The following is an 18,552-nucleotide window of genomic DNA, read 5'->3' on the forward strand; positions in this document are numbered from 1 at the left end:
TTTCGGCTCCCGAGTGGCTCCTCAGATTGTGGTTGTCTTAAATTAATGGATTACCAAATGATGTATATTGTGGTAAATGAATTACTAATGTAAAAAATACATGATATCAAATGTCTGTTATTTAAATGGATTTATTGAAATCCTCAATGAACAGCTACCAAAAAGGCTAATTCCATAAAATTATAAATAAATATATTATAAAATACAAAAAAACATCTCAGTAGACAAGGTCAAATCTAATGCATGCAAATTTCTAACTATTTTACAATCAAACACCACAACATCAACCAAACACCACACAACAAAACATAAAAATGCGAAACAAAAAGAAAAAGCAGCATCCAGGTACATTTGAACTCTACACGGTCTACACTCAGCCTTTGTACTGTCGAGTGCATTCAAGTGTCCAGACTTTACTTTTTCTGTCACTCATGTTTTTCCCAACTCTTTCCAGCACGTGTGTGTTGCAACCTCTCCTGTTCGTGTGCTGCATTGTTGTGCTCCGTGTGCTGTGTGTGTTTAACCCCGCCCGTCCCTCTGCTCAGTGTGGACGCAGAAACACCGCCACACATCTTGACCAATGATATTCTCCTTAACAGAAAAAAAGACAAGGAAACATGAGAAGACATCACATCGTTTTTTGATGTGTGGGTAGCATGAATTAACCTGACATGGAATAAATTAGCACTCAACACACACAGAGTAACGTCATCACAGCTCACCTTTTATGCACTCACACACAGCACCAGCTTTGGAACTGTACTGTATATCATTTTCCAAAAAAATAATCATTTCCAAAATTGATATGCATTTATATCAAATTCAATGGAGTTATTTCCAAAGCTATTTTTAAAAGCATGTTTTAGTTTTTTTTTTAAAAAGTTTTCCACGGCCCGGTTCAGCCCTGCCCATGGACCGGCCCTGGTTGGGGACCCCTGCCTTATAGGGGTATGCACTGGGTTCCCCGGCTGCCTACAGGGCACCAACATTTGAATGTGCGGCAAGCATTTTTGCCTCTTCCTGCCTAACAAACACATGTGCATTAGCCATGTTGTTCTTATTGTCGACTAATGCTAGTGATTTGGCAAAGTTGAGCTACTCACGTTAGCTATCATTGAATGTAAGCATGTCGTAACAACAGCATCAATGTAAAGGCTAAATTATGCTCCTGCTCCAGCTGGCTCTGCCCAAACGCCCAAACCCTCTGGCGCGGCTTGACGTGCACCTCCAAAAAATGTCAACCTTGTGTCAACGGTGACGCAAACCGTAGAGCTGTGATTGGTCAGCTTTTCTTCGTACATTTGTTTTTTCCTGGTTCAGCTCACTTTTCAGGTCGTTCTTTCCATCCAGAAGGAAAACGTTTATGAGTGTGAACGCTCAAAAACACTACACTTGCATGGTTAGAAGAGGTGACACGTTTTGGTTGCTAACATGCACGGGTACACTAAACACAGCTGTTTTGGATAATGAGTGCCCATTTGGTCTCCAAACATCAGGCAGTCACTGACTGCAAAGTATTAATGAATGAACGGTGGTTATGAAAATGTTGTCAAACGTCCAAATGAATGTTGTGAATGCCTTAATGTGCGTACTCATAAAATGGCTAGAAATGAAACGTCATATTTTTGTCTCTCAACCCAAGCTGAAAGTCTACACTTCAATCTCATGTTGAGTGTTTGACTTCAAATTCATTGTGATGGTGTTTAAAGGCAAGACCGTGTGTACCTGTTGTTGTGGAATAAGAAGAAGCACATCTGCAGTTGAGGGAGAAGGCCTACCTCCTTTATTTCGTTCGCCCTTGAATAGACCCAGTGAACAATAACAATGGCGTGGATTACCAGAACACTGACCTTTTGGCAGGACATTTTGGAATCACATAACATCTGGAAAACATCTTGTGTAAGTCAGGTGACGTTGACCCCCCCCCCAAGTCATGTAGGCCTCATGGGTTCAATTGGTGTTCACAAAACAAAAAGTAATCTGGAGTTCACAAGAAAAGAATCATTTTACAATACTGTACTTCTGCTTTCCAAGTCTGTATTGGTTGTATAAGTATTTGTATGTAGTATTTTCATTCTAAATGATTCAACATAACACAGTCAAATATGCTTTTGGGTTGCGTAACGCTGAGAATGGTGCAGGCTGTGCTTTCCAAGTGTAACGTGGGGGCGTTATCAAACTGATATGAGCCCTGCTGGCCTTTAAAAACACACATCTGACACAGGAGGTGAGAAACAAGACACCAAGAACACAGGTAAGACCTACCGGGTATCACATACCTTATTTTACCTTTTCTCTGCCAGGACATTGCTCTGTAAATATTGCTGTGATCAATCTTACATGGAGAAGAAGTAGAAGAAGTAGAATACTAAAACTAAGCTGATCTGAAACTAGTTTTCTTAATTGTTGCTAACTGCTTTTGTCATCTTTGCAATACGCAAATCTCAGTGAACACTTTTTTTTGGTTTCATGACAAAGCAGCCTTCATTGTAAAGAATATATCAGGAAGTTATCATGTTAGCTGTTTCTTTAATAAACAATATGAAAACTCAAAAAGAAATAAGAGTCAGGGGGTATCATTAGGCTATTGCCTGGGGCCCCAAGATTTCCAGGGCCCCCCAAATGTCTCTTAAAAACTGGCTGCGTACATTGGAACCTCGGTTAGCGTACGCCCAGGTTAGCGTGTTTTTCAGATCACATAAAAAATGTTGTCTTGGTTTGCGCACAATACATCTTGTGTTGTTAGCACACAGTGTGAGTCCAGCTGTATTCTTAAAGGGATAGTTTGGACTTTTTGACATGAAGTTGCATGACATCCCCATCAGCAGTGGAGTGCATCAGCAGTGACCTGGAGGTCTATGATGTCATCAGCATTTGACTCTGCACTGTAAAATACACTCCTGATCAAAATCTTAAGACCAGTTGAAAAATTGCTAGAATTTGCATTTTGCACATCTTAATGAGGTTTTAAGTAGAGCTACAATATGTAAAAACAAGAAGGGGGAGTGAGACAAAAAACATTTTGACAAAGTAATTTATTGAAAACAACAATTAAACTGAAATAGGCTGTTTATCAGCTGATCAAAAGTTTAAGACCATCACTGACAAAAATAACAAAAAACTCTCCAAACCACAACAAAAAAATGTTCTCAGTAGGACTCAGTAATGCTTGCTTGATGTGAGTGTTTCCAGGAGGCTAGTGGGAACATTGCTTTAAGTGGTGAAGATGGCTTCACGAAGTCTGGAACTGATGGCCATTTTTATAAACGTCCGCTGCCATCCATCCCCAAATGTTCTCTATGGGATTTAAATGAGGGGAACATGCAGGATGGTCCAAAAGAGTGATGTTATTCTCCCTGAAGAAGTCCTTGGTCAAGCGAGCATTGTGAACTGCAGCGTTGTCCTGTTGAAAAACCCAGCTGTTACCACACAGACGAGGGCCCTCAGTCATGAGGGATGCCCGCTGCAACATCTGCACGTAAGCAGACGCCGTTTGACGACCCTGCACCACCTGAAGCTCCGGTGTTCCACTGAATGAAAAAGCACCCCAGATCATGATGGACCCCCCTCCACTGTGCCGTGTAGAAAACATCTCAGGTGGGATCTCCTTGTCATGCCAGTAACGTTGGAAGCCATCTGGACCGTCAAGGTTACATTTTTTCTCATCAGAGAGTAAAACTTTTTTCCACCTTTCAATGTCCCATGTTTGATGCTCCCTGGCAAAGTCTAAACGGGCAGTTTTGTGGCGTTGAAGGAGACGAGGTCTTTGAATTAGTTTTTGTTTTTTAAACCCTTTTCCCGCAGATGCCGTCTGATGGTTATTGCGCTGCAGTCGGCACCAGTAAGGGTCTCAATGTGGGTGGAAGAATGATTGATTTACTGCTCCCAACCTCAGCAGCAATGGCACGCTGCGAGAGGCCTTGCTTATGCAGCTCCACCATCCGACCACGTTCAAAAAGAGAAAGCTTCTTGGCTTTAGCCATCAGGAGGGCATGACAGTGTGAATGCCTGACAGAAAATGAAACTTTTTAGCAGATTTTGGCTTTTATAGCCTGTGGTCTTAAACTTTTGATCAGCCTATTTCAGTTTAATTGTTGTTTTCAATAAATTACTTTTCCAAAATGTTTTTTGTCTCACTCCCCCTTCTTGCTTTTACATATTCTAGCTCTACTTAAAACCTCATTAAGATCCAAATGTGCAAAATGCAAATTCTAGCAATTTTTCAGCTGGTCTTAAGATTTTGATCAGGAGTGAATAATAAGTTGACTTTACTTTAAAAAAATATGCTGCCTTACAAAAGGTAATTTATGTTAAGTTAGATGAATTACATATGATTTTCTTAATTATTGTCAGTGTGCAGTACTTAAATTATACTAAATAATTGGATTATAGTAACTTGCTTTTTTTGAGTTTGCATGACTCACATTATCTTAAATATTTTGATTAGAATATCTTGTTTATTTTGAGTGTGGAGTACTCAAATAGACGACAGTAACTCATTTATTGTGAGCTTCCAGTACTCAAGTGATAGCTTAATGTGCTTTAGTGTTGCTCATCCATCACATTCAGGTCAACTTACTGTAATCTAACTTTGTGAGAGCCGCACTTGGCCACTGCACTCAGGTTCAACTCAAGGATTAGCGTAAAACGTAATAGCCTGGTTTTGGTGTTGACGAGGCGAGTTCAGCTAGTTGGCTGAGGTCATAAAAATAAGGTGTTTTGCTTCTCAAAACAACATGCGTTCAAGAGTGAAACATTTGCATGACAAAACCATCGTCCACGAAAGAGTCTGACCTCAAAAACACTTGGCAATATTTTCTCTCCCTTAGAATGGGCAGAGAGAGAGAGACGTGGTCCAACTTCAGCTTGGACCACTTCAGAGATAAATAATAATACAAAATAATTAAATAAAAATGTCTTAAAAATAAGTCTTACTTGCACACATACACATACATCTGAATAATAAACAATAAATATAGCAACTTCTGATCAATCCATGTCAATTTCACACTTAAAATAATGTAAGCCCCTTCCAGCTCCGCCCTCCTGCCCCCTTCAGGATGCATCAGTACTGCAAGTGCCTCCCGTATGACATTTCTATGTATTTTATTGCGGGATGAGCAAGAATAATGATGTCACACTTACACTAAAGGCTACAGAAAGTCCTGGTTTAAAAGAACTATTTCTGGCATGCTGACAAACACAACAAGGCAGGTGCCACGATCCCACTCAGTGTGCACTCGAAGCCACTCTCAGGGTGGCCTCACCTGAGGTTTCTGCTCTGTATTTGATCAGGAAATCTGCAAACTCAGTGATTTTTACTAAACGAAATGTTAAAAATGTTTGAATCTTATAGTAAATATATTTAGAATTCAGTTCAATTGACATATATTAATATTTGTTATTATTCTTTTTTTGGACAAGTGAGGCTCAGCCTCACCTGCCTCCCCTGACTGCACATCATAATGATTTATCACTTAAAGTGCTTACCTGTTACCCCCACCCCCACTCTTTTCCAGCCATGGCCTCCAATCTGTCCCTTCTGCTTCTGGTGCTGGGCTATCTGACTGTGGCTCAGGCCCAGATCAGGCTGTATAACCTGCGTGCCAGCAATCTCGCCTCCAACAATATGGGCAGCATGGATGCCTATGTCAAGGTGTTCTGTGGCTCTGCCTATCTGGGTAAAACAGTAGTCCGTAATAACAATGTTAGTCCTTGGTGGACGGAGGAGTTCACCTACTTCAAGGCCAAGCAAAATGATGTGTTGAAGCTCGAGGTTTATGACAGACATGCTCCCTATGACGAACTGCTGGGAGTGTGCCAGAGACAGCTCCGACTTGGAACCCATGGGTATGACTGCACCTTGAAGAGAGGAGGAACCCTCATTTATATCTACACCCTCAGCACCAGCCATCAATAAGACAACGGATGTTTCCCTTTTTGCAACGTACCAGCTATTCCTGAGTTCCCATTTTACAGGACAAACTCTTTGTGTGTGTCTGTAAGAACAAACACAACATAATGTTGTCAAAAGGAAATAAAACCAGTTCCAACAATCTACGTTTGTATAATGTGATGTGAACGTTGTTGCTCTATATTGAATGATCAATAAATTGGATTTTATAGAGCGTTTTTCAAGGCACCCAAAGCGCTTCACTCCTTAGTCACACACTTGTGGTAATCCACATCTGGAGCCACAGCTGCCCTTGGGGAGTCTGACGGAAACGTGGCTGTCAATTCGTGCCTACGGCCTCTCCGACCTCTCCGACCTCTCCGACCTCTCCGACCACCACCAAACATTCATTCACGTTCATACACAGTGTGGGCAGCACTGGAGGCAAGTTAGGTGAAGTGTCTTGCACAGGGACACAACAAAAGTTGCTGCAAGGAAGGAGCAAGGATTAAACCGCTAACCTTCGAGTTTCTGGACAACCTGCTCCACCTCCTGAGCCACTGCCATGATCATGTCAAAGTAAAACCAGATGAAGAAGTGTATATTGTGCCCTTTAAGGCTTGATGAATTCAGAATAACATGCAGATAATCGGCACTTCCTGTCATGAACACAGCGTGGAAACCTGCTACTCCAACAGTTTCCATTCACCCTAACCTGAACTCACCCCCACTGGCACCTGAGTTGCCTGCAGAGTTGCAGGAGACAACAACCAAAAATCAATACACTTAACTTGACAAGTACGCACTGAGTGACATCAATGGGCCTCATTCACGCACCACTCTTAACAACTAATTTGTTATTAAAGGAAAACTGCACTTTTGGGGGGAATTTTGCCCACCATCCACAATCCTTATGTGAGACATGCACATGTCTTTCTCTTTTCTGTGCATTCTAAAGATATAAAAACAGATAAAAAAAAAAGAGACAGCTCATTACTGCATGTAATGGGACACACTTATGCCACCCACAAATACCACTACTAAAACACCTCCATAAAACTCCAACAAGGTTTCATGGTTTTATATACATGCTGTGACCATGTAGTAACAGGTACATTCATGATAACATGTAATACTTACAGTATTTTGTCGTATTTTGGTCCTTTTAAGCATTAGCAGAACTTCCTTCCTGGGCGCATCGATTTCACACAGCGACATAGAAATGAACACCTACACCTAGCATGAACTTTTCCAAACTCCAAAATAAAAACACAGCAGCAGCTCCAATATGTAGCTTTACCCGTTGGTAGTCCCCTGGGGTGTTGTGAACGCTTTGTGACGCGCTGCTGTGTGGTAAAGCTAGGTCGCTAGTCGGCTAGTAGCTAGCCGGTGTGATGTGGCAAGGTGTCACTACACCAGTAATGTAGTTTGGAACAATGTTAATATTAATAACAACGTTGCTGTAGCTTGGTTAATATGCACATCATATTGTATTATTATATTATATGGCGTTTTTAATAGGCAGAATAAGTGCTTCCCATTATGTGCAATAGCAACATCAGCACTCAACACACATGTAATGTCTTCAAAGCTCACCTTTTATGCATTCACACACAGCACCAGCATTTAGGAACAATGAGGTGAAAGAAGAGGGGGAAAAAAGTGTATTTGTGTCAGCATCAGAGAAGCTTCCACTTTGTCTCCACACACACAACTATGATGCGTTTGAGGACCGCTGGGAATGAATGCTCAGCAAAACCTAATAAAACAAAACATGCAAAAACTAGGCTTTCAAACTGTATATAATTTTCCAATAAAATAGCTTTTATTTCCAAAATTGATATGCATTTACATGAAATTTGTTATTTATAAAACTATTTTTTAAAAATATGTGGGTTTTTTTTGTCATTGCTCCTGAAAGTTTATCCTGCCTTATAGGGGTATGCAATGGGTTCCCCAGCTGCCTACAGGGCACCAACATTGCATTTATTGCCTCTTCCTGATTAACACACGCACGTGCATTACTATCATTTCCGGTGTATAAGATGCACAAAATTTGGAGAGAAAACAGATTTGTTTTGCGCCCCGGCAGCAATAGCCAATGAAATGCTTTGCTGGGATGAAGTTAAAACAGCTGTTTTTTTTATTTCAAACTCGTATTGGTACTTGTACTGTATATTTCTTACCTAGCCATTTTTTTGTCCTGTTGAGCCAATGGGGCAGATAGTATTGTTGATCTCGACCAGGGGTCACCAACGTTTTTCGTTAGTTGGGGACGTAGTGTAATATCAACAGCCACAGTGATAATACTGTATGGAAACAGTCATACTTATTAGGGCTAACAGTGGTAATGAAACTACACTAAGTCCCCAACTAACGAACACAATTGGTTCCAGACGACCGTTCTTAAGTCGAATTGTTCTTAAGTCGAGGAAAAGGTAATACTACCAATGATATAGGTACTACATGTACGTGTATACATATACAGTATATGTGTATGTATGTAAATATGAGTTTGGATGCAGTAGTAATATTAATGAGGATAATTAATGAAAAAAACAATAATAAAAGTGATATAATAATACGTAATGATAAATGTTATTTACCTTTGAAGAGGAGTGGTCGAGCATACGTCGTTGTGGAGGAGGAGAAGGAGTTATTGAAAAAAGGACAAATGGTCGTCGTCGTTAGACTCTTCTAAAAGAGGTAGTGTTCTGTGGGTGGTGTAGAATTAAGCAGGCCTATTAACTCTTCATAAACTTTAATCACACACTCTGTCCGTGTTGTATCATAAAACTGTTAGCCTTCCTCTCTCCTCTTCCTCGTCTTCCTGTAGCTGTTGGTCCCATTAGCAGTGTCACAGTGCCCTCTGCTGGTCAAGCATGTACTAGTATAAACATGGGTTTGCCTGTCTAGCATGTAGCAGTATAAATATGGACATATAAGGCAAAACACATGAAAAAATAGACCAGTCGGCTTGTGTTCGTATCTCCGAATGTTCGCACGTCGGATGTTCGTTAGTAGGGGACTTAGTGTATTACATACAATCGTGATAATAGTGTGCATGTCTGCATGTATATATACATGCATATATACGTGCGCCATGTGTGTACGTGTAAATAAAGGGTGCTATCTGCTGACCCTGTTGATTCTGGACTAATTTACTGTTTTCCCACTCCTCCCTAATCACCTCATTCTGCTTTTCCAGCAAGGTGTTGACTCCCTCAAGGTCCTGCAGTTTGTTGCTTAAACAAGTGTTTTTGAGAACTGCAGCTTCATCCTGATTTTGCATCTTGTCGTTGATAAAGGACGGCTCCGAGGCCTTGATTTGAGGCATCTGTGTGGAGAATAAATGGTTGCGAGAAATCTGGGAACCCAAGAATGGGTGGTTCAACAGGACAATCTATTAAATGCTCTAGAATGTGTTGATGAGTGTCTGTCCACACAATTGGTTTATGTGATGGTACTCCTCTTCTTTTTCCTATGGCTGGTCGTATCTTGTGTGCCTTTCGTGTCGCATTGTCATCATCAGTTGTATCTTTCAATAAGTCATAAAGTGGTCCTGCAATACGGGAAAAATTCGGAATGTACTGTACTGCTCAGTAAGCCCATAACAGTGCGCAACTCTACTACATTACTTGGCTTCTTGTCTTTCAAAGCTCTGACAGCAATGGTATCAGCCGGGTCGATTTTGCTACCTTCAGCTGAAACAATCCTTCCCAAATAGCGAATCTCCCGTTTGAATAATTCACATTTGCTAGGCTTTAGTTTTATCCTGTGCTTTCTCAGCAAGTGAAGTACTTTTCTGACATGATTCACATGATCCTCAAACGACTGACTGTAAACAAGCGTATCATCCAAATAAGGCACGCAGATGTTGTCTCGCACATCTTCCAAACACTCCTCCATGCACCGTTGGAAGGCGGCTGGGGCGTTCATCAACCCAAATGGTATCCTTATCCACTCGTAGAGGCCCCACGGGGTCACAAATGCTGTCAGAGGCTGGCTTTTCTCATCCATAAAGCCCTGATGGTAGACCTTCCCTTGATCTAATAACAAAAACCATGTATTACCACCAAGACTGTCGAGAATATGTTGGACTCGAGGGATGTGTCTTCTCATTTAATTCGTGATAGTCTATGCAAAGTCGAAGACTCCCATCTTTCTTCCTTACACAGACCACCGTGAGGCATAAGGAGAGTTCGATTTCTTGACCCACCCCTGTGTAATGAGATCTTTCATTTCTTTATATAATGGTTTCGGAACAGAGAGGTACAGTAAGTGCGTGCCATAGGGTCCATGTCTTGGAGTGAGATGCTCAACTTCAGTTTGTCAATGCAGCCGATGTCGTCATCTGATTGAGAAAAGGAGGAACATTCATCACGCAGCACTTCAATCTCTCACATCTACAACATGGTTACAAAACGTCACACATATACAAAATATTTTCTCCATTTTCTGATCTAAAGTGGCACACATCCTAATTGTTTTTAAGCCATTCGTTCAAATGCTGCTACTCTAGCCATCTCCATTCGTGAACAAATGGTGGTCTTTCCTTTTTCCAGTTTTTAAGAATCATTTGTCTCGCAATCATAGCACATCCAACACTTTGTGTCTTTATCTTGTTCAATTAAAACAGATTCATCTCCCAAAACAAAAAATCTAGGACTATATGGGATCAGTGTGTCTGTAATCTCACTTATTTTTATGTATTTGTGCCCAAAATTTCTGAATTTCTTTGCAAAACCATAAGGCATGAGCAAGATTTCTTTCTCCTGAATGAGCCAACAATTAGGTTATTGTTTCAGCCCCAGACGAACCAGTCTCAGAGGGGTCCAGTAATAATGATGCAACATTTTCAACTGTATGAGGTGTAACCTGGAGCATCGCTTAAAGTCTGTATCAACATTGCATAGCATGCAGACGCCTCATGGCCTTTTTTATATCTTAAAATACCATGATCGAGGAACTCACAAGCCACAGGGACCAACTGAGCCACAATGAAAACTCCAGACAGAAGGTGTCGCAATTGTAAATATTTACAGAAATTATCTGTAGATATTTTATGTTGTTCTTCTAATTCTTCAAATGATTTTAATATGCCGTGATTGTACAAATCATTCAAAGCAGAAATGCCCTTATCCAGCCACTCTTTCCACAGAATAAGTGTTTTATCAATGCAGGTTGGACCATATGCTTAATCTACGATTACGATACGCCATACGTCCATCAAACCCAATTAGGTCTGCAAGATTATGCCGGATTTATGTAAGATGTGATATCTTCACCCGTTTCCTGTGACGACCGTGTATTGTCAACTGTGTTGGTTGACACGTCTCCTCAACACAGTACCTCTTGGTTGGCAGACAGGTGTGGTGGTCCCCCTTTCAAGAAGGGTGACCGGAGGGTGTGTTTGCATCGTGTGAAGCTTCTTGGATGCGACTTAGTACCTCCAAATCCGAGGCCATGGTTCTCAATCGGAAAAGGGTGGATTGCACCCTCCGCGTTGGGAATGAGGTCCTGCCCCATTTCGAGGAGTTCAAGGATCTCGGGGTCGTGAGGTCGACAGATTGGCGCAGCGTCTGCAGTAATGCGACCGCTGTGCCGGAATCTTCGTGGTAAAGAGAAAGCTGAGCCGGAAGGCAAAGCTCTCAATTTACCGCTCGATCTACAGGCTACATGTAACTGATCATGGTGGTGCGCCACTACGAAATAAAAGCCACCACACCTTTAAAGTGAGAGTTTTTTAAACAATTTTAAGTGATATATTGTATGAATGGATATACTGTATATGCTATGTAGATACACTGCACTGGACTGTCGTGGTGAAGAGAGAGCTGAGCCGGAAGGCAAAGCTCACAATTTACCGGTCGATCTGTGTTCCCACCTTCACCTGTGGTCATGAGCTTTTGGTGGTGACAGAAAGAACAACATCGTGGATACAAGCGGCTGAAATGAGTTTCCTGCATCGGGTGGATGGACTCTAAGACTCTAAGACCCTAAGAGATTAGGGTGAGGAGCTCAGTCATCCAGGAGGGGCTCAGAGTAGAGCTGCTGCTCCTTCACATCGAGAGGAGCCAGTTGAGGTGGCTCGGGCATCTAGTCCGGATGCCTCCCGTACGCCTCACTGGTGAGGTGTCCCTGGAATGCCCAGCTGGGAGAAGGCCCCGGGGCAGACCTAGGACACGCTGGAGGGATTATGTCTCACAGCTGGCCTGGGAACGCCTTGGTTTTCTCCCGGTGGAACTGGAAGAGGTGGCCGGGGACCACGAAGTCTGGGCTTCCTTACTGAGACTGCTGCCCCCACGACCCGGACCTGGATAAGCTGAGGAAAATGGATGGATGGGGGTCCTTCTTCTCAGTTGGTTTAGTCGTATTTGCTATTCCTTTAGCTCCTCTAGTGTTTGTGCTACTTGGCATCACTACCTTAGCACTCTTCTATTTTTACTGGGTGCCTTACTTAATTAGTCCTTTGCACCGCTCCCTTTGGTCATTTTTATACATTGTTGCTCTTTGTTAGGATACTTATTGCAATTAAAGCCAATTTATCCAAGCCAGCTACCATGTCTCCGCATCCTGGGGTGATGCCACAACATATAAAAGCAAAGCGTGACAGGATGGTTTGGATTTAATGTAAATATTTCTATTTTAAACTTGGGTGGGGCCCTTTCAGGGCCAATGGCCAGTGAGCTAAATGTCTCAGACTAAAAGCATAAAGGTAATACAACCTCTTGGCGCCCAACTGGCCATATTTAGATTCATTCTTGGGCCTTTCCTGTTCCAAGTAAAGTTTTTGATTAGTTTATCAAACTAACTGAAATAAGACACAGGGACCTTGAGGGGTAGGGAATGCAGAAGATAATTCATTTTTGAAACACAGTTTGTGTCATGTTCTGTGTTCTGCTCTGCTGCCCTCTGCCGTTTATGTGTTGCAGCACATCCCTGAACATGACCCGGACTTACTTACACACACCTGTGGCTCATTACTGCTGGTCTTCTTAAGCAGCTGCCTGACAATCCACCAGTGCCAGATTGTGCTCCTTGACTCCCTGCTCCCTGCTCCCTGCTCCCTGCTCCCTGCTCCCTGCTCCCTGCTCCCTGCTCCCTGCTCCCTGCTCCCTGCTCCCTGCTCCCTGCTCCCTGCTCCCTGCTCCCTGCTCCCTGCTCCCTGCTCCCTGCAAGGTTTGCCTTCAGTGTTTTTTGTTACCGTCTAGTATTTTTTCCTAACAGCCTTTTGCTGTTAGTGTTTTTTGTTGTTGCTACCCTTGCTGGATTTTCCTTAGTTGTACTTTGTATTTTTGTGTGGACTTTTTTTGTATATTAAATTTTCCTTTTTGTAATTGCTCTACGTTCGTTTGTCTGCTTTGGGATCCTACTCCTCGCCGTGTCCCACGGCAACTCGTGACAGAACAGTCTGGCCATACATGGATCCCGCAGACATGGAACAGTTTCGCAAGGCTCTGGCACACCAAGGACACATGGTGGTTAGCCATGAGAAATCGCTCCAGGGGATTATGGAAGCCCTCTCCGTGCTTTCCACTAACATGGAGGCATTAAACCAGCGACTTGGACACTCTTGTTCCCTTCCACCACCAGAGGGCGGTACCTCCGCTACAGTGAGTGACTCATTTAATGCCACAGCTGCAAGCACACCTGCCTTTCATCAACCCGGTGAGCCTAATATTCCTCACCCTCCTCGCTTCTTCTGTGACTCTGACTCTTGCAATCAATTTTTACATCAATGCTCGCTTGTATTTGACCAGCAACCTACTTCTTACTCCTCAGACCAGGCTAAGGTAGCATTTATAATGAGCTTGCTTTCTGGTAGAACCTCCACATGGGCCTTGGCCGTAAGCACGTCGATGCCTGCTGTTCGCACATCGCTACCCTTATTCCTAGAGGAGATAAGGAAAGTTTTTTTTTTTAATCACCCCATCCAGGGTTTAGAAGCCGCCAACCGTTTGTTGGATTTAAGACAAAGAGGACGCTCAGTATCTGACTTTTCCATTGACTTTCGCGTGCTTGCTGCAGAGAGTGGGTATCCCGATACCGCGCTTCGTGGCCTATTCCGGAGAGCGCTCGCATCAAGGATAAATTAATCACCAAGGACAATACTACATCTCTTGACGGTCTTATAGATCTGGCTATTGACTTCGATAACTGATAACTGGGGCAGAAGGAAAACGTTTGAGTGTGAACGCTCAAAAACACTACACTTGCATGGTTAGAAGAGGTGACACGTTTTGGTTGCTAACATGCACGGGTACACTAAACACAGCTGTTTTGGATAATGAGTGCCCATTTGGTCTCCAAACATCAGGCAGTCACTGACTGCAAAGTATTAATGAATGAACGGTGGTTATGAAAATGTTGTCAAACGTCCAAATGAATGTTGAATGCCTTAAAATGTGCGTACTCATAAAATGGCTAGAAATTAAACGTCATATTTTTGTCTCTCAACCCACTTCAATCTTCGTCTTCTCTACACTTCAATCTCATGTTGAGTGTTTGACTTCAAATTCATTGTGATGGTGTTTAAAGGCAAGACCATAACACCTCTGCCACGCTCCGTGTGTACCTGTACTTCTGCTTTCCAAGTCTGTATTGGTTGTATAAGTATTTGTATGTAGTATTTTCATTCTAAATGATTCAACATAACACAGTCAAATATGCTTTTGGGTTGCGTAACGCTGAGAATGGTGCAGGCTGTGCTTTCCAAGTGTAACGTGGGGGCGTTATCAAACTGATATGAGCCCTGCTGGCCTTTAAAAACACACATCATCTGACACAGGAGGTGAGAAACAAGACACCAAGAACACAGGTAAGACCTACCAGGTATCACATACCTTATTTTACCTTTTCTCTGCCAGGACATTGCTCTGTAAATATTGCTGTGATCAATGTTACATGGAGAAGAAGTAGAATACTAAAACTAAGCTGATGTGAAACTAGTTTTCTTAATTGTTGCTAACTGGCTTTTGTCGTCTTTGCAATACGCAAATCACAGTGAACACTTTTTTTTTTTGGTGTTTTCATGACAAAGCAGCCTTCGTTGTAAAGAATATATCAGGAAGTTATCATGTTAGCTGTTTCTTTAATAAACAAAAGTTAACAAACAACATAAAAACTCAAAGAGAAATAAGTGTACAGTGGAACCTCAATTAGCGTACACCCAGGTTCGTGTGTTTTTCGGTTCACATCAAAAATGTTGCCTTGTTTTGCGTATAATATGGTGCGTGTCTTGTATTAATACACTGCATGAGTCCAATTGTGTTAAATCACAAAACATCCTTGTTAGCATCCTATTAGCTTGCTAATACATGGAAACAGGAAGCAGAAGTCATGGTCCATTGGCGGTCTATGATGTCGTCAGCAGTTGACTCTGTAGTTCTTTGCTTACTAACAGAGTTACGCAACAAATCTCAAAGATGTTCACAGAAAACACATTTTTATAGTTTTACAATTATAGTTTTACATGCATGAAACAGTTCTGAGTGCATATAGATGATGACATAAAGGGATAAATGAACATTTAAGGTTACTTTTACCTTCATTGACGACGTGAAACAAAGACACAACGTGGCAATGAGATCAATACGGACACCACCTTTGTGTTGTGCTACGAGTTATTTGGCTTCTTTGCAGCCGTGAGCAAAATAAAGCAGAGACTTGAGGTGAGAAACACTTACATTGAAGAAATGAGTATTGTACAGTAGTCTAGCTGTCACTTGCACCCACTGAAATCCTGGATATGATACACTCAGGAATGTGTGGTGAGGTTCATGGCTGGTGAGGCTCTGACTCTTCTGGTTTGATATTTTCTTAATGTTAATGCTTGCTTATTAAGATGATAACCAACAAAAAAGAAGAGAATAATTCACTGTTTAAAACCATGTTTTCAATTTGTTTTCAGATACTTCTTATTCCCATTTATTTATTTTTCACAAACGAAAAACATTTGTGTTCTTCCCTTTTGATCTGTATATGAAGTACATGAACCCTACCCTCCTCCAGGAAAAGTTATGACACTTTTTTGAAAAAGTCTGCTCACCTCCTGGTGAGCTTCAGTTTATAATCCTCCATCATTCATTCATTCATTCAACAGAGCATAAAAATATATCGAATACATTTGGCTTGTTAACAAAAAACTCTAGCTGGCACTGTTTGTGTATTGCAATACAGTGAAATACACTCCCATAGAAGGACAGCAGTGACAAGAACCTTGCAGCTCACTTAGGCTGTAGAAAGTCATGGTTTATAATACATTTTGCTGCAACATATTATTGGTGACATAAGAAAGTGGCAGGTGCCATGATCCCACTCAGTGTGCACTCATAGTGACGGTAGGCCGAGAAGCCACTCTCATGGTGGCCTCACCTTAGGTTTCTGCTCTGTATTTGATCAGGAAATCTGCAAATTCAGTGGATTTTTACTTAAGAAAATGTTAAAAATGATTGAATCTTATAGAAAATACCGGTACATGTATAATTCAATTCAACTGACAAATATTAATATTTGTTATTTTTATTACAAGTGAGGCCCTGCCTCCTCTGACCGCACGTCATTCAACACACTCGACTTCCTGAAACATGACTAAATAATCCACTAAAATATTCAGTTTGAAGAAGATTTGTAATATAAAGTGCTTAACTGTTGCCCCCCACCCCCACTCTCTTTCCAGCCATGGCCTCCAATCTGTCCCTTCTGCTTCTGGTGCTGGGCTATCTGACTGTGGCTCAGGCCCAGATCAGGCTGTATAACCTGCGTGCCAGCAATCTCCCCGCTGACATTTTGGGGACCACGGATGGCTATGTCAAGGTGTTTTGTGGCCCCGCCTCTTTGGGTAAAACAGCAGTGCGTAATAACAATGTTAATCCTTGGTGGACGGAGGAGTTCTCCTACTTCAAGGCCCAGGAAAATGATGTGTTGAGGCTCGAGGTTTACGACAGAGATGTTCTCTTTGACGATCTGCTGGGAGTGTGCCAGAGACAGCTCCGACCTGGAACACACGAGCATGACTGCTTCCTGAAGAAAGGTGGAACCCTCCATTATGCCTACACCCTCAGCACCAGCCATCAATAAGCATCTAGTCCTAATCATGTTCCCCTTTTGCCCTTCCTGAGTGCCTTGGAAAAATGTTACACTATTCAGTTCTCATTTTACAGGACAAACTATTTGCATCTGTAAGAACAAATACAACATAATGTTGTCAAAGGGAAATAAAATCAGTTCCAACCAGAAGAAAAAGTGCAGTGTTTGTATATTGTGCCTTGATGCATTCATTTAAGTAAAGAGTTTGGCTTCTCAAAACAATGTGTTCTAAAGAGTAATACATTTGCGTCATAAAAATGCCTAAAAAAAATCTGACCTCAGAAAACTCCGCATTACATTTGCCTCCCGCCGTGTCCCTCCGCACTGTCCACTCTCCGTTTGTGTGCATGTGACGAAGACACTCGCATCTTCTTCCAGTGTGGAACACACGGAAACAAGATGGCCACGGATGAAGATGCGAGCATCTTCATCACATGCACACAAACGGAGAGTGGACAGTGCGGAGGGACACGGCAGGAGACAAATATAACGCTGAGCCATTTGTGAGGGCTCATTTTTTCTGAGGAGGCATTTGTATGCTGCAAATGTATTACCGGTACTCTTTTGAATGCATATTGTTTTGAAAAGCCAAACTTTTTACTATCTGTCATTCAACTTCATGTCAAAAAACACAAACTATCTCTTTAATTGTCTTTATTGCATGCATGAACACACTGTAAGCTAGTGTGCCATGGGTTTTGACTTGCTGGATTATTTTCAACCTTTCTACTTGTATTCAGTACCTCACATGAAGAAACATGGTTTCTTTGAAGCAGAACAAGGCAATCGAGGCTGCCTGATGTCTAAGCACAACGTAACCACCTTACTCGTATGCAACACAGCGCCACGCGGGTGTCAATCGCCGGATGATTTGATTAAATCGGAATGATGTGGTTATATTCGGGGCTTATATTGGCTTTATCTGATTTTTGCGGGTGTCATGAACCCCGTATCTCCTGTGCAAATTACACGCTTGCAGACGGTGGTGATGAAAAATAAAAATACCTAAATAAATCAGGTGCAGGAAAAACAGAAAGCCCCAGAGGAAAACAGAGCTGTGAAAAGACATACACAGAAGACTAGGCAGGAGCAACAGGTCCGGGAACCGTCTCGGCGACAGCACAGGCGAGGTGCACAAAGAAAATGAACCAGCGCAGTACCTGCGACGACGCTGGGCTTTTAAACTCTACTGATTGAGATGGCGGCCAGCTGTGCACAATACCCCTGGGGTGACGCGGCTGCAGCTTACCCCCAGCAGGAAGTGCAGCTCACCCAAATAAAGTGGAGGTGAAGTGCTCACTCCTGTCCTGCGGAACATGACACTATTATTAGTCAAAAATGTGCATATTTAAGCAATTAAGCATTTTCAATCATAAAATGGCTAAATGAAGTCAAATACTGTACAAATATACTGTTAAAAAATAAAGGGAACACATCCATAACACAATAGATCTGAATTAATGAAATATTAATACTTTTGTCTTTACATACTCGAATGTGCTGGCAACAAAATCACACAAAAAAGATTAACGGAAATCGAATTTATTAACCAATGAAGGTCTGGATTT

General features: G+C 42.0%; 2 protein-coding genes across 3 annotated transcripts; both read left to right on the plus strand.

Annotated features, from left to right (window-relative positions):
- Positions 1-2,094: 2,094 nt before the first annotated feature.
- Positions 2,095-6,060, plus strand: LOC129179866 (perforin-1-like). Its single transcript, XM_054773658.1, has 2 exons — positions 2,095-2,254; positions 5,520-6,060. The coding sequence occupies exon 2, from the start codon at positions 5,522-5,524 to the stop codon at positions 5,918-5,920; it is 399 nt and encodes a 132-aa protein (XP_054629633.1). The 5' UTR covers positions 2,095-2,254; positions 5,520-5,521; the 3' UTR covers positions 5,921-6,060.
- Positions 6,061-14,677: 8,617 nt separating this feature from the next.
- Positions 14,678-17,127, plus strand: LOC129180061 (uncharacterized). 2 transcript variants are annotated; one of them, XM_054774094.1, is made up of 2 exons: positions 14,678-14,714; positions 16,575-17,127. In XM_054774094.1, exon 2 carries the CDS (start codon positions 16,577-16,579, stop codon positions 16,973-16,975), a length of 399 nt encoding a protein of 132 aa, XP_054630069.1. In that variant the 5' UTR covers positions 14,678-14,714; positions 16,575-16,576; the 3' UTR covers positions 16,976-17,127. The 2 variants fall into 2 exon arrangements, with proteins under 2 accessions (XP_054630069.1, XP_054630070.1); XM_054774095.1 differs by having other exon boundaries at positions 14,693-14,728.
- Positions 17,128-18,552: the final 1,425 nt, after the last annotated feature.

This window comes from Dunckerocampus dactyliophorus, chromosome 4, assembly GCF_027744805.1.
Source record: "Dunckerocampus dactyliophorus isolate RoL2022-P2 chromosome 4, RoL_Ddac_1.1, whole genome shotgun sequence".
Classification (NCBI taxonomy): Eukaryota; Metazoa; Chordata; class Actinopteri; order Syngnathiformes; family Syngnathidae; genus Dunckerocampus; species Dunckerocampus dactyliophorus.